This window comes from Podarcis filfolensis (genome assembly GCF_964270895.1).
Source record: "Podarcis filfolensis genome assembly, chromosome: 4".
Classification (NCBI taxonomy): domain Eukaryota; kingdom Metazoa; phylum Chordata; class Lepidosauria; order Squamata; family Lacertidae; genus Podarcis; species Podarcis filfolensis.
This window is the reverse complement of record NC_139607.1, coordinates 104277589-104304730: the sequence shown is the minus strand read 5'-3', so window position 1 is coordinate 104304730 and position 27142 is coordinate 104277589. Positions and strand designations below refer to the sequence as shown.

The 27142-nt window shown below is 43.3% G+C and overlaps 1 protein-coding gene across 1 annotated transcript in view; it reads left to right on the top strand.

Annotated features, from left to right (window-relative positions):
* Positions 1–2332: 2332 nt before the first annotated feature.
* Positions 2333–27142, top strand: part of LOC310760766 (uncharacterized protein) — a 47049-nt gene continuing 22239 nt past the window's right edge. Inside the window, exons 1-2 of the mRNA XM_083609918.1 lie at positions 2333–2474; positions 3515–4138. Coding sequence (XP_083466044.1) covers positions 3737–4138 — 402 coding nt within the window. The 5' untranslated portion in view covers positions 2333–2474; positions 3515–3736. The remainder of the gene's footprint in view (positions 2475–3514; positions 4139–27142) is intronic.

The window sequence follows — 27142 nt, the reverse complement described above, 5'->3', positions numbered from 1 at the left end:
GAGCGCAGCCAAGCATAGGATCGGGTCTGCACAGAAAGTGAGGGGTGGTGACACCTGCGGGCAAGGAAAGGCAACCAGCGCTGGGCTTCCCTGGGCTTCCCGGCAGCGAGACAACGTCCCCTTGACAAGCGCCTGTGACGAGGCCTCTCCCCGGGAGGAGGGGCGCCATGCAGCGGAGCGGGGGGGGTCGGCAGTCACCCCTCCAGTCCAGCCCTGGGGGTGTTAACGGAAAAATCCGAGGGCTCCCTTGGACAAAAGCAAAGACACCAACCAGGATTACTTGGAGCAAAACAGCAGCCTGTGGGCTTGGCCTTTCTTGAACTGTTGCAACAGGGTGCTCCCCTCACTTGCAGGAGACAGGAGGGACCCAGAAAAATGGTGTGCAAGGCCTTATAAAGACTTTTGAAATTCCCATCCTGTAGATCAAGACCACCCCCAGAAACATCATACATACCTCACAGAAGAGCTGTAACCTAAGACCATCCCTCAGATACATCACACCTACATCACAAAAAAGGCGGTCTTAAAACAGAAATTTGAATGTTGTTTTTCTCCTGTCCTTGTTTATCTCCTGTCTGGCAGGTTACCGTATTTTTCGTCCCATAGGATGCTCCTAGTTTTTTTGGGGGGAAATAATGGAAATTCCCCCCCCTTTATTTCCCCCCCAAAAGCAGGTCGGGGAAACCGAACCAGGTCAAGGAACAGCGGGATGGCGGCGCTGCGCCTCCCTGCTATCCCCCGAGCTTGTGGGGCTGGCCGATGTCTGCCCGGCACAAGGGACGCTCTGCTTCAGGGCGCCCCGCCCGCTGGGTGGCAGTCTGCTATCCGCAGGGTGGGGAGCCCTGCGGGGAACTCCTGCAGGGCTCCCCACGCTGCGGATGTCTGCCCGGCGCGAGGGACGCTCTGCTTCAGGGTGCTATGCATGCCGGGCGGCAGGCTGCTATCCGCAGTGTGGGGAGCCCTGCAGGGAACTCCCGGGGGGGAGGGGGAGGAGGGCCAGGCTGCTCTGTCGCCTTCACACGTGTCCTTTGGGGTGCCCTTTGCTTAGCACTGTTACGGAAATTACGGGGGGGGGCACATCTTTAAAGTTGTTAAAATGTTACAAATATCACGCATAAATGTATCCTTTCGACTTGACAGCTCAGGGAAGTTACCTAGCTTTAAAAATCATATAAAATCATCTCCTTTCCCAGTTTCCTCCACCTCAACACTATTTTGCCCTTGGAAAAAGGACTCTTTTCTCTGCCACCTCCCCAAGCGTGAATACATGTAGACACACCTCCCACCCCAGGAAGTGCCCAGAGGTGACAAGTGCTGAGCTGATTGTTGGCCAAGGAAAGCCTAATCCCATCACCAGACTTGCCAAGGGGTCCAGACACGCAAAGGTAGTTCTATTGTGCTTTGGGTGCTGGGACTTCAGAGGTCTTTGCTAATCTTATACCTGAGTCTTGCCCTGCCATGTCTGCTTATGCTAATCTTGTACCAAGGACTTGTCTGGACATCTTTGCCAAGGCTAACCCCTCCCCTTTGGTGACATGTCAGTGATGGAGCAACGATGCTGTACGAACTGGATTCTGGAATATGGTGGGAAAGTTTTAAAAGTCCTTGTCGCCCCATCCTCGGGGTTCAAAATTCCTCTTTGAACCTGTTGCACCATAAACTTTGGTCTACAGCTATTTCCTCCGGTTGGTGGCTGGACTCCTTCCTTTATTTCGCAGGGACCCGCGGGCTCCGCTCAACCAGCTGGGGGACTGAGCAGCCTCACACCTAGATTTTTCCGTAACAGCAGGAACACCAGCCTGAATGCCAACCCAGCAGAACCCGAGCAATCAATATGTGTGTGTGTGGGGGGGGGGGTGACAAACAAATTCGCACCAGGTACCACCTGACCTTGCTACGCCTCTGCAGGGGAAAGGTCTCCCTTGGGAGGTGGTGGGCTCTCCTTCCTTGGAGGTTTCTCAGCAGAGATCGGAGGGCCATCTGCCATGGATGCTTTCGCTGAGATTCCTGCATTGCAGGGGGTTGGACTAGATGACCCTGGGACCCCATTCTACCCTCCCATTGCTGAATTCTAGGGTGAGTTTCCTTACTTCCTGCAAAGCCCTTTTCCCTGCAAACTGTTCCTCCGGTTTCTGGCCAAGGGAAGGAGATGCTCAGAGCCCAACCGATAGCCTCACCCCCAAAAGGATATCTGGGCATTGAGGTAGCCAGGGGGACAGCTGCCCCCTAAATCCATAGAAAAATAATAATCTGAGGTTTTGCCAAGCAAGAGAGGGCTGAGCTGGGGGATTTGGCTTTGCAAGGGTTAAAGGGATCTGAGCTGCCTTCCTAGAGAGGACAGGAAGGGGGGGCAGGTCCTCCAGAGCCAAGGCCCCTCCCTCCCCAGTCCTTTCCTGCTTGGGTGTCTCTCCTGCAAGGCCTGCCTTGCTGTCCCCTCCTGGGATCTGGTGAGTCTCCTCTCTCTCTGGGATCTGGTGGGGGTCCCAGGGCTGCAGCAGGGGAGGGGGCCTGGGGGGCCTGATCTGCTCCTGCAGGGGGGGACCCCAAGTCAGGGAGGAGAGGGTCCTGCCAGGGAGGGGCCAGGTCTGCCACGCTCTCCTTCCTGGAGATCAGAGGGTCCCAAACTCATTTGGCCTTCCGCCCCCCCCCTTCAGAAAAAATATCCCTTCTTTAAACAAGGAGTCCCTGGGACTTTAACTCTGCGTGACGTCGCTCAGCGTCACTGCAGAACAGAGGGAACATCTGCAAATGGTTTTTGAAAGCTGGACGAGGAGGTGGAGGAAGGAAAAAAAGTTGGGAAAGAGAGGCCAGGAGTAAAGAGAGGGATCCCAGCCCAGAGTCTGGCTGCTGCATTGGGGACCAGTTTCCCATTGTCTCCCAGGGCAGCTCCCCACGGAGGCCACTGCAGCAATCCCCTCGCACCCAGAGCAGGGCATCCCAGGACCACATCCTCTCTGTCCCAAAGGGATTGGTGCTGGCAAAGCAGCCGGAAATGGGCGCTGCTACTCACCGAGCCTCCAGGGACCTGGGAATCAATGGCCCTGCGTGTGTTAAGCCATCTAAGAGAATAATAATAATAAATTTGCTGCCTAAATTCCAAAGGAGATGTATTTGGCCCCACCCACTTGGCCCTCAGGGGGTTGACTAGATACATACCTGGCCCTCAGAGCAAAGAAAAAGGGACCCCACCCCAGGAGTCTGTCTTGAGAGCAGCAGAGAGTCCAAGTGCAAGAAAAGGAGACAGAAGGAGGGGAGAAATGTGCCCTGAAGTGGGGGTGGGGGGAGTGCAACTCCTGAGGACCCCCAGGTGAGGACCCCCACTAGAGCCAAGCATCCATTTTTCAAATGACTCCCTTGTCAGTCAGTTCTGACTTCATGCATTGATTGGAAGGCAGGAGCAACCAGGCTGATTCATCTCCCAGAAACCCCTTCAGTTGCCTCCACATTCTGCATCGCTAGAGGGCTGGAGACTTACCTTCTTCTCCCCTTCCTCCTCCTCTTTCTTTCCAAAAAGGTATCTCATGGTTTGGGCTCTGGTGCCGTCCAGTCCTGATTCCTGGCAAGTCTCATCCATGCTTGTTCAGGGATCTGTTTCTTCTCCTGACCTACAAATTCTGTAACAGAACAATGTATTTGCTTTGTAGGATTTGCTAGAGCTTCTCATTAAGACGGGACAGAACTTGGCAGAAGACCAAAGGGTACCTTCCGATCTCTGAGAGGCTTCCTGAGAGCACAGATGGATGAGCAAGACCCAGCTGGCCCTGAAGAAGGAAGAGGCCATGCTAACCAAACTGGGAGCAGTGGGGGATTCTGGGAAAACTCTGTGCTGAAGATCCTGGGTGAGGAGGACACCCTCCGCTCAGAGGTGCAGAGCCAGCAGGTGAGGCAGTTCTGCTGCCAGGAGGCCAAAGGACCCCGAGAGGTTTGCAGCCGACTCTACCACCTTGACCATCAGTGGCTGAAACCAGAAAGGCACACGAAAGCTGAGATGCTGGACATGGTGATCTTGGAGCAGTTCCTGGCTGTCCTTCCCCCGGAGATGGAGAGCTGGGTGAGGGAGTGTGGAGCGGAGACCAGTTCCCAGGCGGTGGCCCTGGCCGAAGGTTTCCTCCTGAGTCAGGCAGAGGAGAGAAAGCAGGTGAGGGAGACTTTCCTCTGGATACTATCTTGACCAGAGCCAGGGCCTTTTCGGATGTGGCTCCGTCCTGGTGGAACGCTCTCTCACAAGAGACCAGGGCACTGCGGGATTTGACATCTTTCCTCAGAGCATGCAAGACAGTGCTGTTCCGCCAGGCCTTCAGGGTTCAGGGTTCAGTCTGATTCTTTTCTTTCAGTACAAGAATAAGCAATAAAGAGGCTTCCTAGCCCGCTCACACCTCCTTTATAAGGCCGGTGGTAACAGTAGTTGGCCCTAGCGAATATTAAAGGTAAAGGTACCCCTGCCCGTTCGGGCCAGTCTTGCCAGACTCTAGGGTTGTGCGCTCATCTCACTCTATAGGCCGGGAGCCAGCGCTGTCCGCAGACACTTCCGGGTCACGTGGCCAGCGTGACAAGCTGCATCTGGAGAGCCAGCGCAGCACACGGAACGCCATATACCTTCCCGCTGGTAAGGGGTCCCTATTTATCTACTTGCACCCGGGGGTGCTTTCGAACTGCTAGGTTGGCAGGCGCTGGGACCGAACGACGGGAGCGCACCCCGCCGCGGGGATTCGAACCGCCGACAATGCGATCGGCAAGTCCTAGGCGCTGAGGTTTTAACCACTCTCAATTTTACTTGACTTGATCATGGATGGAGGATTTGACCTGGCATGTGTAACAGAGCCTTGGTTGGATGAAGCAGATGGGCCTGTCCTTGCCGCTGCTTGTCCACCAGGTTTCTCTTACGCACAGCAACCCAGGCCTTGTGGGCGGGGGGGGAGGTTGCAGTGATTTTTAGGAAGTCATTAGTTTGCACCAGGCGTCCTATTGGGAAGACCCAGTTTTCCGAGTGCATGTTCTGGAAGTTGGGCAATAGAGTACAGGATTCCTTTTGGTGTACCGACCTCCCCGCTGCACCAAGGATTCCCTGCCCGAGCTGCTTCAGGTCGTGGCGGATGTTCTCCTGGAGATACCTAGTTTGGTTGTCCTAGGGGATTTTAATATTCATGCCGACACGACCTTACAAGGGGCCGCTCGGGACTTCATGGAAAGCATGGCCTCCATGGGGCTGTCCCTGAATAAGTCTGGCCCAACCCATAGCCGCGGACATGCCATGGACCTGGTGTTTACCTCTATGGATGTTGGTGATCTGACACTAAGTAAAAGCGAAACGAAAGAAGTGCCATGGTCAGACCACTTCCTGGTGCAACTGGACTTCTCTGCGACCCATCCCCTCTGCAGCGAGGTGGGACCAATTCAGATGGTCCGCCCCCGCCACTTAATGGATCCAAATGGTTTCCAGAGTGTGGTAGGGGATGCTTTATCCCATGTTGATGGCCTTTCAGCTGATTCCCTGGTGGCCCGCTGGAATGTGGAGTTAACCAGGGCTATTGACTGTTTGGCTCCAAAGCGCCCTCTCCGATTACATGGAGCCCGGACAGCCCCGTGGTTTTCCACGGATCTGAGGGCAATGAAACAATCGTTGAGATGGCTAGAGCGCCGGTGGCGGATGACCCATTCTGAAGCTGACCAGACACAGGTTAGAGCTCAATGTCGAGCCTACCAAGTGGCGGTAGCGACGGCGAAGAAGACTTTCTTCACCGCCTCTATTGCATCTGCAGAAAACAGCAGCAGGAGACTTTTTCAGGTGGTCTGCAATTTAGCGGAACCACCTGCTACATCGGGGCACAGTACGGGCCACATGATCTCCTGCAATGATTTTGCAAAGTTTTTTGCAGATAAAGTCGCTCAGATTCGGGAAGAGGTAGACGCCACCGTGGGATCAGGGCCGGGGTGGGAGAGTGCTAGAGTCCTGTCTAGTCAAATTGCGTGGGATCAATTCCAATCTGTTACCTCCGAGGATGTGGACAGGCTGCTTGGACGAGTGAAACCAACCACCTGTCTCCTTGATCCTTGCCCATCCTGGCTTATAAAAGCTAGCCTGGAAGGGCTGGGCGATGGGCTTCGTGGGGTGGTGAATGCTTCCCTCCGTGAGGGAGCCTTTCCAGACCCGCTGAAAGAGGCGGTTATTAAACCGCTTCTTAAAAAACCATCTTTACATATCTTATATTTCAATTACTCGTTTCCTGACCTCCTCACACCTCCCTTTTTTGTATTCCAGTTCACATAGTTAATTTAGCAAATCCTTTATTATAAATCTTAACATATTGAACATCATATTTTCATCTAATTATCAATCCTTTTTTGCATATTCTTTTAACTTTGTTACTAAAACCATCTCATTTCAATCCTGCATCATTGTAACATTCATTAATTTTACAGTATTTCTGTAGATAGTCTTTAAATTTCTTCCAATTTTCTTCCACCAACTCTTCTCCCTGGTCGCGGATTCTGCCAGTCATTTCCGCCAATTCCATGTAGTCCATCACTTTCATCTGCCATTCTTCCAAGGTGGGTAGATCTTGTGTCTTCCAATACTTCGCGATGAGTATTCTTGCTGCTGTCGTAGCATACATAAAAAAAGTTCTGTCCTTCTTTGGCACCAATTGGCCGACCATGCCCAGGAGAAAGGCCTCTGGTTTCTTCAGGAAGGTATATTTAAATACCTTTTTCATTTCATTATAGATCATTTCCCAGAAAGCCTTAATCTTTGGGCACGTCCACCAAAGGTGAAAGAATGTACCTTCATTTCCCTTACATTTCCAACACTTATTATCGGGCAAGTGATATATTTTTGCAAGCTTGACTGGTGTCATGTACCACCTGTATATCATTTTCATAATATTCTCTCTTAGGGCATTACATGCCGTAAATTTCATACCTGTGGTCCACAACTGCTCCCAGTCAGCAAACATTATGTTATGTCCAACATCTTGTGCCCATTTAATCATAGCAGATTTGACCGTTTTATCCTGTGTGTTCCATTTCAACAGCAAGTTATACATTCTTGATAGTATCTTAGTTTTGGGATCTAGCAGTTCTGTTTCCAATTTTGATTTTTCCACCTGGAAACCAATTTTTTTATCCATATTATAAGCCTCCCTTATTTGATAATAATGAAGCCAGTCTCGCACTTTATCTTTTAATTTCTCAAAACTCTGCAATTTCAATTTGTCACCTTCTTGTTCCAAAATCTCCCAATATTTTGGCCATTTGGCCTCCATATTGAGCTTTTTCTGAGCCTTCGCTTCCATCAGTGATAACCACCTTGGGGTTTTATTTTCAAGTAAATCTTTATATCTTGTCCAGACATTAAACAATGCTCTTCTGACAATATGGTTTTTAAATGCTTTATGAGCTTTAACCTTGTCATACCACAGATATGCATGCCACCCAAAAACATTGTTAAAACCTTCTAGATCCAAAATGTCTGTGTTCTCAAGAAGCAGCCATTCTTTCAACCAGCAAAATGCTGCTGATTCATAGTAAAGTTTAAGGTCTGGCAGGGCAAATCCACCTCTATCCTTGGCATCAGTTAATATTTTAAATTTTATTCTGGGCTTCTTGCCCTGCCAGACAAATCTAGAAATCTCTTTCTGCCACTTCTTGAAACAATCCATTTTGTCCAAAATTTGCAATGATTGAAATAAAAATAACATTCTTGGCAATACATTCATCTTTATAACTGCGATTCGACCCAACAAGGAAAGCTTCAAATTTGACCATATTTCAAGATCCTTTTTCACTTCTGACCAACATTTCTCGTAATTATCTTTGAACAAATTTACCGTATTTTTCGCTCTATAACACGCACCCGACCATAACACGCACGTAGTTTCTAGAGGAGGAAAATCCGTAGGCATGCCACCCGTAGGCATTCCCTCCATAACACGCACAGACATTTCCCCTTACTTTTTAGGAGGAAAAAAGTGAGTGTTATGGTGCAAAAAATACGGTAAGTTCTTAGCAGTCATGTTAACCCCCAGGTATTTTACTTTCTTAACCAATGTTAATCCCGTCTCCTTCTGAAACCTCTCTTTCTCTTTTTTTTTTAAAAAAATGATATTTATTCAGAATTTCATCAATACAAAACAAAAACAAAACAGAAAAAATCAGAAAAATACAACACAAAATAAAACAAAAAGAAAAAACCAAAAAAGGAAAAAGAAAAATACAAATCTCAAATTTACAACTTTCCATTTGCTTATTTCTTGAACCTCCTCACACCTCCCTTTTTGTATTCTAGTTTAATTCGTTATTTCAGCAAATTCTTCCCATGTTTCTCAATTTTAATTTAAATTATTAATCTTCCCAATCTATCTTATCAATTAATTCAACATTGCCCTTCCATCTTTTAATATAATCTGTTATTCAATTTACCTTAATCTTTTTACCCTTATCTTATCTTAAAAATCTTAAAATTTCAAAATTTACATCACATGCATTCATATCTCCTTAAATCTTTTCTGCTAAAGCCAGTTTAGTTCCTTTCCAGCATGTTTCCTAATATTTCATTAATGTTACACTAATTCCAAAATTAACAAAATAATTTCCCTTGATATCTCTAGTTTTTATCCAACGTCCCTTCTTCCTGGTCTCTGGTCATGTCGAGTCCATCAATCTGGTGTTCTTATGTCCGAGGCCCTTAAGTCTCTTCTTGGCCCCCTCTGCACATTTTCTTGTCCTTGTTTGTGCTTGCGCACTTCTTTGTCTATTGTTAGCTTCTTGGGGAGTGGGTCTCCGGAGGGTTCCATCCAGTAATAATTTCCATTTTCCTTCATCAGGCAAGTCCCTTCCCCCCAGTCCCACTCCCTGTTGTCATCTTTGTAATCCAAAAAGTATTTATCCAAAAGATAGTTGTTCGCCTGTTTCATAGTCCCACTAGAGTTAAGAACTTCCTTAACTTCAAACACTTCCCAACACACTCCAAGTTCAATCAGTAACTTTTGTTCCTGCCGGACTCTGGATCTCTCCATTCGTGTTGTTTGAAGGAGAATCACTGCCTCATCCTTCTTCATCTGCCCTTGGACCTGCCTTATCAAACCAGATTCTTGAGTTGGTCGCTGTATGATTTCTTTATCCTTGTTCCCTGTTAAATCATATTCACTAGCCACAGCGCTCATCAAATCCAATTTTTCATGCATCAAATTCATTTTTTCATGCAGCTGCTCCAGCAAGCCAAGGGCAGACACTAAGCCTTCCTTCCAACACATTTCTGCTCAAGGTCAAACGGCAGGTCCCACGATCCAAATCTTGCAGCTGTGAGCTACAACAACAAGCTGACAAGCTCCCTCTAGGGGACACAGTTTCTTTTTGTATCCATTTTTAAAATGTATCCAACAAAAGAAATTACTTTCGATTTCAAATCCTTTCGATTTTCAAATACTTTGTATCTTTAAAATACAGAAATGCAGAAGGTGGCATTGAAGTTAATTTGTTTCTCTTCTTTTTTAATACTATCTGTCAAAGCACTCCACTTTCAATCAATGGACGTCTCAAACAATTTCTGTCCCGACACCCCATCCCCAGGTTTGGGACGATGGAAACTTAAATTCCTTTACTCTCCTCCTGCAGGATTAACCAGTCAAATCCCCCCCCCTTTTCTCCTGCTTTCAAGGGGGGTTTTATTAGTTGTAGATGCAGGAAATTTCCAACTTTAAAGCAGTTTTCCAGGCTATTAGTTTGCAAGGTCTTTGCTTCAGTCTATATACAAAAAACGGGAGGCGGACTTCCTGTTTAAACCTTCCCGCTTGTGCCTAATTCATAAATTTTCTTGATCCAATTCTCCGTTTTTACTCACGGGTACTTGATTTAGAGTCCAAATCTCATCAGGAAAAAGTCAGCGCTCTCCGGAGTTGGCTTCGCGGCTTCCCTCCATGGAAATAGCAATCGGTTCGCAGCACCGCGCTGCTCACCCCACTTCACTCCGGAGCCCCGAAAAGGGGTTTCCTCATGAGTAGGGGAGGCGCTCTTGGTGCTCTGCCGAACCCCACGTTCCCAGGCTTCTCCACCTGGGATTTCTAGCGGGCCCCCGCCTTCGCCGCGGCGGGAAGACCCAATTTCCACGGAGCCCGTTCCTCCAATCGGAGGAACTCCGCCATTCGTCGTTTGCGCTGACCCGGAAGTCCCTGAAACCTCTCTTTCTCAACCGGTGTTAAATTTTTCTCAAGAACCTTAGTCTTTGACTTGTTCAATTTAAATCCTGCCACTTGACCAAATTCCTGAATTAATTCTAATACTCTTTTAGTACTAGATTCTGGCTCCTGTAATGTCAATACTAAGTCATCTGCAAACGCTTTAAGTTTATACTGTTTAGCTCCGACCTGAATACCTTTAATCAAATGGTCCCTTCTAATCATGTTTAGCAAGACTGATTTTTTTTATTTTTTTTTTATTTTTCACATATTCTGTTTTTTTTGTATTTTTGTATCTTTTTTATTTTTATTTTTCTTTTTTTATGTTGTAATTTTCTTTGTAAAATCTCAATAAATATCATTAAAAAATAAAAAAATAAAAACCATCTTTAGATGCGGCCACGATGGCCAACTATCGCCCAGTCTCAAATCTTCCATTCTTGGGCAAGGTGATTGAGCGAGTGGTTGCTGAACAACTCCAGGCACGCCTGGAAGAAGCGGACCATTTGGATCCCTTCTAGTCGGGATTCAGGCCTCATCACGGGACTGAAACTGCCTTGGTCGCACTGGTTGATGATCTCCGGCGGGCTAGGGACAAAGGTGAGAGCTGTTTCCTAGTTCTGCTGGATCTCTCAGTGGTGTTTGATACCATCGACCATAACATCCTTTTGGACCGTCTTGAGGGGCTGGGAGCTGGGGGCACTGTCATACAGTGGTTCCGCTCCTTCCTCCTGGGCAGTGTTCAGAAAGTGGTGGTGGGGGATGAGTGTTCAGACCCCTGGGCTCTCACTTGTGGGGTGCCTCAGGGTTCTGTCCTCTCCCCCATGCTTTTCAACATCTACATGCAGCCGCTGGGAGAGATCATCAGGGGGTTTGGGCTGGGTGTTCATCAGTATGCGGATGATACCCAGCTCTACCTCTCTTTCAAATCAGAACCAGTGAAGGCGGTGACGGTCCTGTGTGAGTGTCTGGAGGCAGTTGGTTGGTGGATGGATGGTGGCTAACAGATTGAGATTGAATCCTGACAAGACAGAAGTACTGTTTTTGGGGGACAGGAGGCGGGCAGGTGTGGAGGATTCCCTGGTCCTGAATGGGGTAACTGTGCCCCTGAAGGACCAGGTGCGCAGCCTGGGAGTCATTTTGAACTCACAGCTGTCCATTGAGGCACAGGTTAAATCCGTGTCCAGGGCAGCTGTGTACCAGCTCCATCTGGTACGCAGGCTGAGACCCTATCTGCCCGCGGACTGTCTCACCAGAGTGGTGCATGCTCTGGTTATCTCCCGCTTGGACTACTGCAATGCACTCTACGTGGGGCTACCTTTGAAGGTGACCCGGAAACTACAACTAATCCAGAATGCAGCAGCCAACTTCCGGTCAGCGCCAGCGGTTTAATGGCGGATTCCCTTCGAGCTGCGGAGGGAATCGGCTCAGCGAGGACAGGGTCTGGCCGCTACGGCGAAGCGGAGACCCGGAAAAATCACAGGCAGTGAAGCCTGTGAGCTCGGAGGCTCGGCGGGCTCCATTTGCGCCCCCCCGCTGCGAAAGAGCCTTTTTAAAGGCTCCGGACCGGAAAGGGGGTGAGCGGCGCGGAGCTGAGAGCCATCTACCTTCTTCGCGGAGCGAAGCCGCAAGCCATAGCCGGAGAGCGCTGATTCCTTCCTGGACAATTGGGAGCTAAAACAACTACCTGTGAGTAGGACTAAGCAAATATTTGAAGAAATTTTTTTAAAATTCGGCCGGATCGGGAAAGGTATAAACAGGAAGTCTGCCTTTCCGGTCTTGTAAATAGATCAAAGCAAAGAGACTGCAAAGCTGTAACTTTGAAAGACGTTATCAAAGACTTAAAATCCAGCACCAAAAAGGAGATCCCCCCCCCTGTTTGCAGTGACAGAGGGGTGAAATTGAGTAACATTTATCCTGCAAGGGGAAAAAAAGGAGAAAAGGTATATCTGCTGTCTTTAAAACCTAGGAACAGACTGCCTATGAGAGGGAAGTCGTTTATTGGGATGAACTGTCAACACTTTAAGGCTAAAAAAATCTGACTTAACTCTGAAAGAAAGTTACAGTGTCTCCAGTACTGAAAGTAACATATTTAGGACATTGAAAGTGTGACTTTTAAGAGATTTTGGAGACTTATAAGGATTATTTGTTTTGAAAGTTACAAAGTGAAATTGGAAGTGTATCCCCCTAGAGGAGACTATGTTGCAATAACAACTAAGCCAACAGTAACTAAGCTGTGGAAAATTCCTCTTCTTGGGCTGTGCTTGAGAGTGTTATGGCAGATGGAAAAGGGAAGATAGAGCTGACACAGGAAAAGATCACCAGGTCCAGTAGACAATACAAGACGGATACTACACATCAGAGAAGGCCTTCAATATCCGGAGCAGCAGGTACAGCTGGAGCTGCTGTTTTGCAAGTAAGGCCAAAAGCTATGTCATCTGAAGAGTTATTAGCTCAAGCACTTGGCAAGATTGATGCATCTTTGGAAAAATTAGCTAATCAGGTTGCAGAGACAAATAAACAAGTAGCTGAGACAAATAAACAAGTAGCTGAGGCCTCAGCAAAAATTGATTTGAACACTACAAGTATTAATGAACTGGGAAAGAAGGTAAATTCCAATACACAATCTATCAAAAAATTACTGGAGGAATCGGCCTCGACTCGAAAGATAGCAGAGGAAGCCAAGGAAATTGCAGTTGTTGTCCAAGAAAAGATACCACCAGTATATAAGAAATTGGAAGAACACGACCTGACATTGTCTATGGTAGAATTACAGAGACGGGAGAGAAATTTGAGAATCAGGGGAGCATCTGAAAGTGAGAAAGACAACCTGATAGATTTCCTTACAAAGGAACTAACAGACTTTTGGCAACAGGACCTGGGGAAAGAAGAATTTAAGATAGTGAGTGCATTTAGACTTGGTAAAAGACAAGGAAAGAATAAGGCAAGAGACTGTTTGATTACCTTAAGAACAAAAGAAGAAAGAGACAAAATTTTAAATCTGCACTACCAAAGAACGCTGGAAATTGAAGGAACATTTGTGGAGATCTTCAAGGATATACCTAAATATATTTTGGATGCAAGGGCCTACTACAGAGACTTGGTGGCTCTATTGAGAAGAAACAAAATACTCTTCAGGTGGGAATTTCCCCAAGGTTTGTCTTTTAAATACAGAGGAAAGAAAATAAGAATAAGGACAGTAAACAATAAAGACAAGTTTTTGAAAGACCACGAGGAAGACCTACAGAAGAAAGTGGAGTCTGGTGAGGAGCTATACGCATCAGGAAAGGGAATTTTAGATATAGCAAACTTATCATTTGGACTCTCTAGTCCAGGGAGAGACAAACCACCAACAGAAGAAGAACAACAACTTGGAGCAGTTGGAGGGAAAACTAAGTAATTTACAACGGCGTTGCAACTCTTAAGTTGGAATTGTAATGGACTTAACTCCCCTTGAAAAAGAAAAAGTGTTTTTCACATTTTAAGAAAAGAGCAATTGGACTTGATATGTTTACAGGAAACACATGTAATGAGGCTTCACAGGAAAATACTTATCAACAAAAGATTGGGACAAGAGTTTATTTCGTCTGACAAGGTAAAAAAGAGAGGAGTGGTGATTTATGCAAAGGAGAAATTTTCACCGAAATCAATCTTTAAAGATGAACAAGGAAGATATTTGGCAATTGAAATTCAACATCAAGGAGAGAAATTTTTGATTGTAGGGGTATATGCACCGAATGAGGGGAAATCTGATTTTTTTAAGAAGTTGCATGAGACTCTTTTGGACTATATGGACTACAATGTAATCCTGATGGGGGATATGAATGGAGTTGTATCTACAAACATGGACAAGGCACAAAAACAGGTAGTTACTAAAGATGGTAGACTACCAAAAACTTTTTTCGAAATGACTGACAATATGGACTTGATTGACATTTGGAGAACCAAGAACCCCCTGGAGAGAGAGGGAACTTTTTTCTCTGAAGCCAAGTTGACATGGACTAGAATTGACCAAATTTGGATTACTAGAGGAATGGCACCAAAGATAAAAAAAAGTGGAAATCTGCCCTAAAACTTGCTCAGACCATAATGCTGTAAAGATGGAGATGAAGCAAACAACAACCGGCACCTTTAGATGGAGGATGAATGACGCTTTGTTTAGAGATGAAGAAGTATACAGGAAGGCCCAAAAAACTTTGAAAGACTATTTTGAAATAAATATGTCAACAGGGACTTCCGGTCGGCGCCAGCGCTCAATGGCGGTCTCCCGCTGAGCTCCGCTCAGGGAGACTACTCCACGAGTTCGGGTCTGACCGCTACGGCGAAGCGGGGACCCCTAAAATCACAGGCGCGGAAGCCTGTGAACACGGAGACTCGGTGGGCACCTTAAGCGCCCCCCTTACTGCAAAGGAGCCTTTTTAAAGGCTCCGGAGTGGCATCGGGTGTGAGCGCGGTGCTGAGAGTCGCTACCCAGCCCGTGGAGTGAAGCCGCATCGCCATGGACGGAGAGCGCCGATTCCTTCCTGACATTTGGAATTTAATCTGATTACCCGTGAGTAGGACTGAACAACAACTTTAAAACAACTTTAGAAATTTGGCCGAAAACGGGGAAGGTAAAAAGTAAGGAAGTCTGCCTTTCCCGGACTGCATGACAGCCAAAGCAACGAAATACAAAGCTGCAATTTGACGGAAAATAATTTTAAAACTGCTTAACTCGGACATTGAACTTGAACCTCCCCCCTAGCAGGCAGGAGCAGGGGGGGAGATTTAACTTGTATTACCTGCATGAAAGAAGTAAAGAAGGGAAACTTTCTGCCATTTTGAATCCTTGGAAAGGACTGCCTTGAAAGTAAGTCACCGAGACTGAGAACTGTCATTTGAGACTTGTTACAAAGTTGGCGCTTTGCCTATTTATTATAAAGTGGGGACTTTATTTGTTACAAGTTTGGGACTTTGCTGAAGTTACTAATTGACAGCTTTACCATCGGAAATATATTGGAAGATTTGTTGCCATTTTTGAGGGGAATCCTTGTTTCTTTGTATTTTGGACTTTGGACTGCTCCCTCTAGAGGGCTGAAGGGAAACAGTTACAAATTAGATTGTAAAGAGCAGGCCTGTGGAGTTTTCCATCTAAAAGCAATTCCCGTGGGAATGACCTTGGGACATGAGTGGCCCAGCAGAAGACATAACAACAAGAGCTAGAAGTAAAATTGCACAAAAGAAAAGGGGCTCTATATCAGGCTCAGTTCCAGCAGGCGCAGCTGGGCAGGAAAAAGTGACAACTATACCTATGGATCCAGTGACACAGGCATTAGTCAAAATAAATGAGGCCCTGGAAGCTTTGACTAAGCAGAGCACAGAAAATTCCAAACAGCTGACAGAACTGTCAACAAAATTAGATTTAAACACCAAAAGTGTCACATCCAATACAGAGACAATAAATAAATTAATTGAAGAAAATGCTACAATTCGAAAGATTGCTGAAGAGGCAAAAATTTCTGCAGAAACTACACAGGAAAAGCTAGTACCAGTCTGCAAAAAGCTGGATGAGCATGAGGCGGCCCTGTCCTTACTGGAACTACAGAGAAAGGAGAGAAATCTGAGACTGAGACTGGTTCCAGAAAGTGAAAAAGATAATCTGGTAGACTTTCTCACAAAAGAGTTTTCGGAATTTTGGCAGGTAAATTTGAAGGAGGAGGAATTCAAGATAGTAACTGCTTTCAGACTGGGCAGGAGACAAAATAGAAAGAATCCGAGGGATTGTCTGATAACTTTAAGATCTAAAGAGGAGAGAGATAGAATACTAAACCTACAATTTCAAAGAACTTTGGAGATTGAAGATTCTTTTGTGCAGATATATAAAGACATCCCTAAATACATCTTGGAGGTGAGAGCTTACTACAAGGACTTGGTCACTCTGCTGAAAAAGAACAATATATTATTTAGATGGGAGTTTCCACAAGGCTTGTCTTTTAACTACAAAGGAAAGAAAATCAAAATAAAAACAGTGCAAGACAAAGAACAATTTCTGGAAAGAAACGAGGAGGACCTCCTGAAGGAAGTGGTGGAACAAACTACAAAAGCAAAGGAAGCAACAGACATTTTGAATTTAACATTCGGGCTCAAAGCACCGACAGAGGAAGAACAACTGCTTGGGGCAGTTGGAGGAACAACCAAGTAAATAACAAGATGGCTCTGCAATTTCTAAGTTGGAATTGTAATGGACTGAATCTTCCCAGAAAAAGACGTGAGGTTTTTCATATTTTAAAAAGAGAACAATTGGACTTGATTTGTTTTTTTTTTTGAAATATATTTTATTAATTTTCCATACATTCATACCACATTAACAATTTACAATAAATTTTTCGATTTTTTGACTTCCTTCAGCTTCTCTGCCAATCATTCAAATTCTAATTTTTTAAATACACATTTCCAAATTTTAATATTGCCTTTATGCTTACCCCCTCTTATATTTTGCTTTTTTGCAATATTTCTTATTCTGTTACAGAGCTTCTTTAAATGCCACTAACGTTATTTCGTTATCACTTATACATTCCCAGTATTCTGCTAATTTTCTCCAGTCCTCGATGAATCTTTGATCTCGTTGATATCTAATCTTCCCAGTCAGTTTGTCAAGTTCTGCATAGTCCATCAGCTTCGTTCTCCATTCCTCCAACGTTGGTATTTGTTCTTGTTTCCAATTCTGAGCCAGTAATATTCTTGCCACTGTCACTGCATATTGGAAAATTTTATAATCCTTTCTATTTATTTCATTACCAACAATTCCTAAGAGAAAGGCCTCTGGTTTCTTAACAAATGTATATTTCAACATTTTTTTCAGCTCATTATATATCAACTCCCAGAAGCTTTTCACTTTCTTACATTCCCACCACATATGAAAAAATGTACCATCTTTTTCTTTACATTTCCAACACTTCTTACATGTTTTGTACATTTTTGCTAGTTTTACTGGTGTGATATACCATCTATATATAATTTTCATAACATTTTCCTTTAATGCAGTGCATGCAGTAAATTTAATACTTTCATTCCATAGTTTTATCCAATCATCAAATTGTATGTTATGACCAATATCTCTGGCCCATTTTATCATAACTGATTTAACTTCTTCATCCTTTGTGTGCCATTCCAACAGTATTTTATACATAGAATCATAGAATCATAGAATCATAGAGTTGGAAGAGACCACAAGGGCCATCGAGTCCAACCCCCTGCCAAGCAGGAAACACCATCAGAGCACTCCTGACATATGGTTGTCAAGCCTCTGCTTAAAGACCTCCAAAGAAGGAGACTCCACCACACTCCTCGGCAGCAAATTCCACTGTCGAACAGCTCTTACTGTCAGGAAGTTCTTCCTAATGTTTAGGTGGAATCTTCTTTCTTGTAGTTTGGATCCATTGCTCCGTGTCCGCTTCTCTGGAGCAGCAGAAAACAACCTTTCTCCCTCCTCTATGTGACATCCTTTTATATATTTGAACATGGCTATCATATCACCCCTTAACCTCCTCTTCTCCAGGCTAAACATGCCCAGCTCCCTTAGCCGTTCCTCATAAGGCATCGTTTCCAGGCCTTTGACCATTTTGGTTGCCCTCCTCTGGACACGTTCCAGTTTGTCAGTGTCCTTCTTGAACTGTGGTGCCCAGAACTGGACACAGTACTCCAGGTGAGGTCTGACCAGAGCAGAATACAGTGGCACTATTACTTCCCTTGATCTAGATGCTATACTCCTATTGATGCAGCCCAGAATTGCATTGGCTTTTTTAGCTGCCGCGTCACACTGTTGGCTCATGTCAAGTTTGTGGTCCACCAAGACTCCTAGATCCTTTTCACATGTAGTGCTCTCAAGCCAGGTGTCACCCATCTTGTATTTGTGCCTCTCATTTTTTTTGCCCAAGTGCAATACTTTACATTTCTCCCTGTTAAAATTCATCTTGTTTGTTTTGGCCCAGTTCTCTAATCTGTCAAGGTCGTTTTGAAGTGTGACCCTGTCCTCTGGGGTGTTAGCCACCCCTCCCAGTTTGGTGTCATCTGAAAATTTGATCAGGATGCCCTTGAGTCCATCATCCAAGTCGTTGATAAAGATGTTGAATAAGACCGGGCCCAAGACAGAACCCTGTGGCACCCCACTAGTCACTTTTCTCCAGGATGAAGAGGAACCATTGATGAGCACCCTTTGGGTTCGGTCAGTCAGCCAGTTACAAATCCACTGAGTGGTAGCATAGTCAAGATACATTCAGGCATAATATTTGTAACATTTAACAATTTAAAGGTGTGCCCCCCGTCATTTCTGTAACAGCTCCCCCCTTTGGAGATAAATTTGCTTAGGTTCCGTAGGAACCGCAAATATTTTCTCCACATTTAACTACAGTTCACACACAGACATATTTCCCACCCCCCTTTGGTCCTGTATGTGATATAGATATGCACTAAATAATAACCTGCTATTCCCCTCCCAGATGTGTGGGTTTTTGTAATCAGAAAGGGACTTGCATGTCACGCCTCTTAAGGCCATTTGCAAGTGTAGCAGTGCACATAGTTGGACATAGGATATCACATAAAAAGAACACATGTTGTGTTTTGTTACTAAATTACTTGTGGCATTCTAGTACTTTGGGAGAAGTAGTGGTCACTAGTGGTCTGTGTTTTACACTTAGTATGAAGTTCTAATAGTGACTGGAAAGTGCAGTTTGTTTGGTTTTGCCTTTTTGTGATCTCAGGTGTCAGCCTCCTGGTCCCGTGGCCTTCAGCATCCCACAGCAACACTCCTCAACATGCTCCCTTGGTATAAGGGCTTGCGCTGAATGACCTAAAGCACTACCCCATGTAGCTAGGTGGTGATGCGAAGCCGGTTCACCAGATTACGAGTCTACCGTAAGGAGGCGGTTGGAGGATGGATGGCGGCCAACAGATTGAGGTTGAATCCTGACAAGACAGAAGTACTGTTTTTGGGGGACAGGAGGCGGGCAGGTGTGGAGGATTCCCTAGTCCTGAATGGGGTAACTGTGCCCCTGAAGGACCAGGTGCGCAGCCTGGGAGTCATTTTGGACTCACAGATGTCCATGGAGGCACAGGTCAAATCTGTGTCCAGGGCAGCTGTTTACCAGCTCCATCTGGTACGTAGGCTGAGACCCTATCTGCCTGCGGACTGTCTCGCCAGAGTGGTGCATGCTCTGGTTATCTCCCGCTTGGACTACTGCAATGCACTCTACGTGGGGCTACCTTTGAAGGTGACTCGGAAACTACAACTAAACCAGAATGCGGCAGCTAGACTGGTGACTGGGGGCGGCCGCCGAGACCATATAACACCAGTCTTGAAAGACCTACATTGGCTCCCAGTACGTTTCCGAGCACAATTCAAAGTGTTGGTGCTGACCTTTAAAGCCCTAAACGGCCTCAGTCCAGTATACCTGAAGGAGCGTCTCCACTGAGTGGTAGCATAGTCAAGACCGCATTTTACCAGCTTCTTTACAAGAATATCATGGAGCACCTTGTCAAATGCCTTGCTGAAATCAAGGTAGGCTACATCCACTGCGTTCCCTTCATCTACCAGGCTTGTAATTCTGTCAAAAAACGAGATCAGGTTAGTCTGACATGACTTATTTTTCAGAAATCCATGCTGACTATTGGTGATCACAGCATTCCTTTCTAGGTGCTCACAGACTGTTTGCTTAATGATCTGCTCCAGAATCTTCCCTGGTATTGATGTCAGACTGACTGGGCGGTAATTATTTGGGTCCTCTCTTTTCCCCTTTTTGAAAATAGGGACAACATTTGCCCTCCTCCAGTCTGCCGGGACTTCGCCTGTTCTCCAGGAATTCTCAAAGATGACTGCTTGACAATTATTTTAGTCTTTTTCTTATTCAATATAAATCCTGCCACTTGACCAAATCTCTCTACCTCCATAAGTATGTTTTTCATACTTTCCAAAGGATCTTCCACCGTTATGACCAGATCATCGGCAAAGGCTTTCACCTTATATTCATTCCGGCCTACTGCAACCCCTTTTATTGCCTCATTTTCTCTTAATGATTTTAGAAAGACCTCTAGTACCATGATGAATAACAATGGTGAGAGTGGACACCCTTGTCGTGTACCTTTAGATATCCCTATTTCCTCTGTAATCACATTATTTACAATTAATTTAGCTTTCTGCTCCGTGTAGATTGCTTTTATTCCATTGAGAAATTCCTTCCCTACCTCCATATGTTCTAAACTTTTTAACATGAAATCCCAAGATATGTTGTTAAAGGCCTTTTCTGCATCAACAAATATTAACATAGCTTGTTTCTCATTTCTGGCAGTCAGATATTCCAAAATATTAATTATATTCCTTACATTGTCTCTCATCTGTCTGCCAGGTAGGAAACCCGCTTGATCCTTGTGTATGATATCCTGCAATATTTTCTTTATCCTTTTCGCCAAAATACTTGCAAAAATTTTATAGTCTGTATTAAGTAGTGAAATAGGCCTATAGTTCTTTACTTGTGTTAAGTCAGAATCTTGTTTCGGAATGAATGTGATAAATGCTTCCTTCCATGTTTCCGGGATTTCTCTTTCTTTAAGAATATTGTCCATAACTTCTTTCAGAGGCAACAACAGGATGTGTTTCATCTCTTTATAATATCTTGCTGTAAATCCATCCGGTCCTGGAGCTTTCCCTTTTTTAAGTTCTTTTATAACTTCTTTTATTTCATCTAATTCAATTGGGGTGTTCAGCCTGTCTCTTTTTTCTGTCGGGATCTTCTGCACCATTTTTTCTTTTAAATATCTTTCTATTTTTCTTATTATTCTTCTCTGTTCTTTTATATAAATGTCTGTAAAAGTCCAAGAATCCTTTTCTGATGCCTTTTGGGCTATCTATTTCTTCTCCCTCCACGATGATTTTGTTAACTGTACTCTGTTCTTTTCTTTTTTTGATTTGCCTAGCTAGCCATTTTCCTGATTTATTCGCCGATTCAAAATTCCTTTGTCTCATTCTTTTTATATTCCATTCAACCTCTTTGTTGATTATCATCGCAAATTGTGTTTGCAACGCCTTTATATTCTGTTTTACTTTCTCATTGTTCGGTTTTTTAACCAGTTTTTGTTCATTGTCCATTATTTGTCTTAAAATTTCCTTCTTTCCTTTCTCTCTATTGTTGTTTTTGATTGAATTCTGCTGGATAAAGAATCCTCTCATGACCGCCTTGCTAGCATCCCAAACCGTATTGATTTTTGTACCTTTATTATAATTATTTGTAAAGTAGTCCATCAGAGATTTTTGAGCTTTCTCCGCAATTTTTTGATCATCTAGGAGGTAATCATTCATTCTCCATCTAAATGTTCTCTCTTCATATCCTTGTAATTCCAATTTTATTGGACTATGATCTGAAATTACTCTTGGTTGGATTTCTATTAGTTTGATTCTTGGAGTTAGCTCATTTGAGACCCAAATTTGATCAATTCTCGACATTGACTGGTTCGGATCCGAATAGAATGTGAATTGTTTTTCCAGTGGATGTCTCAATCTCCAAATATCAATTAAGTTGCAGCTTTTTATCATTGAAAAAAATGTTTTTGGAAGTTTCCCTTCTTTACTAATTCCTGCTGCTCTTAATCTGTCCATTTCCAATGACACCACACCATTCATATCCCCCAATATTATTATCTTTTGGTCTACATATTCGAACAGCTTTTCTATCAAATTTCTAAAAAAGTCAGTCTTGTTTCCATTTGGTGCATAGATCCCGACAATTATTATTTTTTCGCCTTGCCATTTGATCTGGACCGCAATAATTCTTCCTTCTTCATCTTTAAAAATTTGTTGGGCATCAATTTTATTCCTCACGTATATTACCACTCCTCTCTTCTTACTTTTGTCAGAAGAAGTAAATTCGTTCCCTAATCTTCTGTTAATCAAGACTTTTCTATGTTTCTTTGCCACATGAGTTTCTTGTAGGCAGATTATGTCCAAATTTTTCTTTTTTAAACATTGTTCGATTTTATTCCTTTTTCCCCTATCATTCATTCCATTAATATTCCAATTCCAAATTTTTAATGCCATTGTTGCCTCTTAGATTGAATATGATCTTTTTTTTCTTTAAATTTATTGTCCCTTTGCTTTTCCTTCTTCTTCTTCTTCTTCTTCTTCTTCTTCTTCTTCTTCTTCTTCTTCTTCTTCTTCCTCCTCTTCCTCTTCTTCTTCTGGTCCCTTTCCTCTCTCCTCTTTTTCTTCGCCTACCCTTAGGCCCAGTCCTCCTACTCCTGCTCCTCCTACAGCTCCTTTTTCTTCATCTTCTTCTGTTCTTAGTTCTTTATATTTTCTCTGGAACTTGCTTGTCTCTTCTGGGCTGGTCAGTCTGTGTTTCTTGCTTTTATAGAAGAATGAGATTCCTTCAGGGAATTCCCATCTGAATTCTATGTTGTTTCTCTTGAGAATTTGTACAAATGCTTTATATGGTTCTCTTCGTTTCAATAATCTTATTGGAATATCTTTGAAAATGATGATGTAGTTCCCATCGATGTTTAATCTTTTTTCTCTATTCTTTTGTAATATCTGATTCCTCATGTCTCTGTCTTTGAATGTAATTAAACAGTCTCCTGGTACTTTCCGTGTTTTAACTGATTTTACTCTCAATCTGAATGCACTTTGAACTGTCTTTGCAAACTCTTCCTGCTCTATCTCCAACCATTGTGCCAATTCCTTTATCAATTTCTCTTTAATGTTCTCTCCCTGTGTTTCCGGTATTGCTCTCAACCTCAAATTGCCTTCTCTCTGTCTTAATTCATTCATTGCAATCGAATCCAAAACTTCCTCCTGGGTCTTGTTCATCTCTGACATACCTGTTTTCATCTTCTCTTCCTCTCTTTTCATATCTTTCATTTCTAATTTTGTTCTTTTCCACCCTTCCTCTAATTTTTGTGTTCTTTTAGTTACCTCTTTTATTTGCCCTTTAAGTTCATTCACTGTTTCATCGATTTTTTTATCCATTTTACCAATTCTATTGTCCACCTGTTCTAATTTAGTTTCCAATTTTTTTTCACTTTCTTTAATTTCTGCAAACATCCTCAAAATTTCCGCTCTAAATTCTGACTCTTGTTTCGACCCTTTCCTGTCCCCTGGGGTTCCTTCGCCCGATTTCTTTATCTTCTCCTAATAACAATTTATAGCCACTTATAATATACCAAATAAGATGTTCAAATTATTGCAATCAGCCTTTAACTAAAATCACATCAATTATTACAAATAGGTCCTTCCCCCCTGAGAATCGGAAAGGGTATAGTCTGTAAATCCAATTGTTGTTAATAGAGGTAGGATGGTATAACCCTTCTCTTCTCGCCACCACTTAGGCTAATCCTTCTTCCGCCACCAATTAGGCTATTTCCAGTTAGCTAAGAGCAGTAGAGACCAAAATTCAAAGTCCGCAATGTTCCAAACAGAAAAATCAATGAATAAGAAGGTTTAATCAATTGTAGAAATTTTGTAATCCAATTGTAAAAATTTTGTAATCCAATTATGATAATTCCCCTCCGGAGATGATCCAAAAATCCAAAATTTTAAATTAGTCCAAAAATTAAGTCCAAATATACTCAGTAATACTTCTCAAATTGGAGATAGAAACATACCAAAGTCACAATTTCAGGAAAAAAGAAAATTTGAAGTTGCCAGAACAGCAACAAAAATAAAAAAGAGTCAAATAAACAAGAGTCCGATGCCAATAATCAAAAAGAAAAATCTTAATCCAATTCTAAATAGATTCCAGAGTAAGGTAGTTCCAAATAAAGTATTTTAACCAGTTTCTAAGCTTGGGGGAAAATCGTCCCATTTGTTTCCATAAATCCTAAAGCAATCTCTGAATGTAACAAAGCCTAAAAAATGTGAAAAGAAGAATCGAAAGTAGCCAGTTCAGAAAAAAACAAGTTGTAGTTTCCTGTTTGTCCACAGGGTTTCAAACAGCGATTTTTTGGCCAATTTTTACTCAATTTTCCCCCAATACTTAAGAAATAAATAAAAAAACCCCAAATTTATGCTCCTTCCAAAAGAGAAAATACGACAGCAGAAATCCGCAAAAACTGGCAAAACCCGTAGGAACAGCGTTCAGATCTTTCCCTCTTTCTCTGCATTCCCGACAAGAGACATTGTTCTATAAATAGTAACAATGGAGTCTTGAGCTCTGTTGCGCAGATATTAAAAAAAAAAAAAAACAGATCCTAATTATCACAAACACCTCCTGACTCCGTACTTTATTTCTTCGAGGGCTTAAAAGTTCCACCTCCTTCCCCCTTTTTAACTTTGTTATTTTTCACTACTGCTGAAATAGTTACTTTAAAAAGTTTCAAAAGGGGCAAAGAGATCAAAGCCGCTAGCGGCAACTCACTTTCCGTTTCCAGCTCTGCTTGCAGTCCTGCGTCTGAGCTGATTTCAGAGAAAGCCGACCTCCATTGTTTTAACTTTTGGTTCCGAATCCTTCCTTAGACCAAATCAGTCCTTTTTTGTTATAATTGGGTCCGAATTTCTTATAATTTGAGAATTGAGCACTTCCCCTGCGAACTCGGGGCTTCGTTTTCTGAAGGCAGCAATGGCTTCCCTTCAGCCCGCTTCCCTGCCCGCCGTTCTCTTCACCCCGAATAGGAGTTACCTGACGGCCGGCGATTAGCGTTTCGGCATCAGCGGGAACCAGAACTCCTGAACCTCCTCCAGAGAGTATTTTCGGGGGCTACTGTGCCCTGTAGCACCCCTTTTTCCTTCGGAAAACCCGGGATTCTCCCAGCGGAAAAAATCCCCGTTCGCGCTGGTGTCGGGCTCAACCGGAAGTGGACTTGATTTGTTTGCAAGAAACCCACGTGACCAGAGTACATAGAAAACTACTTATTAATAAAAGATTAGGACAGGAATTTATTTCATCAGATAAAGTGAAGAAAAGAGGAGTGGTGATCTACGCAAAGGAAAAGTTGGCCCCTAAGTTAATTTTTAAAGATGAACAAGGAAGATATTTGGCAATTGAAATACAAGTCCAAGGAGAAAAACTATTGATAATAGGGATATATGCTCCAAATGAAGGGAAGTCAGAATTCTTCAAGAAATTGCATGAGACATTAATGGACTATCTGGATTACAATGTAATCATGATGGGAGATATGAATGGAGTGGTCTCTACAAATATGGATAAAGCACAAAGACAGGTGGTTTCCAAGGATGGGAGACTACCAAAGACTTTTTTTGAAATGACAGATAATATGGACTTGATTGACATTTGGAGAACAAGGAACCCTCTTGAGAGGGAGGGAACTTTCTTCTCTGAAGCAAAAATGACCTGGACTAGAATTGACCAAATTTGGGTAACTAGTGGGATGGCACCAAAGATAAAGAAAGTGGAAATCTGCCCAAAGACTTGTTCCGACCATAATGCCGTAAAGATGGAGATGAACTTAACAACAGCTGGTTCCTTCAGATGGAGGATGAATGACTCCCTATTTAGAGATGAAGAGGTGTACAAAAAGGCCCAGAAAACGGTGAAAGATTATTTTGGGATAAATCTGAGGTGGAGAAAAGAGTAATTTGGGACGCAAGCAAAGCCGTCATGCGAGGATTTTTAATACAACAGAATGCCATAAAAAGGAAGAGACAGAATGAGAAGAAGGATAAGATCTTGGAAAAGATAAAAGAAGGAGAAAAAAGATTGAGATCTAAACCAAAGTCACATGAAATTTTGAGAGAAATTAAGTTCTACCAGAGACAATATATGGAACTGATGAATCAAGAGATAGAATGGAAAATAAAACAAATGAGACAAAAGACATTTGAATCGGCAGACAAATGTGGGAAACTTCTGGCATGGCAATTGAAGAAGAGACAAAAACTGAATATGGTTACAAGCTTAGAAGTTGAAGGAAGGAATATTTATAGACCAAATGAGATTAGAAACTGTTTTCAGAGTTATTTCAGGAGACTTTATGCACAAGGGCCGGTGAATGAAAAAGAGAAGAATTTCTTAAAAAACATGGATTACAAAAAATTTCTGAACAAAGCAAAGTGATTTTGAACCAGAAGATAACTGAGCAAGAAATAGAGGGAGCCATTCAAAATATGCAATTGGGAAAACCTCCAGGACCAGATGGATTGACTTCCAGATACTACAAAGCTCTGAATGAATGGTTGGTACAACCGCTGAAGGAAGTCTGCAATGAAATTCTAGAGGGGAAGAAGGCACCCGAATCGTGGAAAGAAGCGTATATTACACTTATACCAAAATCTGAGACTGAGAAGAACCAGATTAAGAACTACCGCCCTATATCATTACTTAATGTGGATTACAAAATTTTTGCAGACATTTTGGCAAAAAGACTGAAGACAGTTTTGGTGGAAGAGATTCACAAAGACCAGGCTGGCTTTCTTCCAGGAAGACATTTATCTGACAATGTGAGAAACATAATAGATATTATGGAATTATTAGAAGCCAATATTAATACTAAGGCAGTATTAATATTTGTGGACGCGGAGAAAGCCTTTGACAATATCTCTTGGAGCTTTATGAAAAAGAATCTTGAAGGGATGGGGGTAGGCCAAGGTTTTGAGAATGGTATAGGTGCAATTTATTCTGAACAAAAAGCAAAATTAATTGTAAATAATGTGGTTACTGAAGAATTTGCTATTGAAAAAGGGACACGACGGGTGCCCAATATCCCCATTACTTTTTATATCTGTCTTGGAGGTTTTATTAAACATGATCAGAGGGGACCAGCTGGTCAAAGGGATTCAGGTCGGAGCTAAACAATATAAACTGAGAGCGTTTGCAGATGACCTAGTATTAACTTTACAAGAGCCAGACACTAGTACGAAAAGAGTTTTAGAGCTAATACAAGTATTTGGTCAAGTAGCAGGTTTTAAGCTGAATAAACAGAAAACGAAAGTACTGGAGAAAAATCTAACAGTTGCTGAAAGAGAGAGGTTTCATAGTGAAACCAGATTA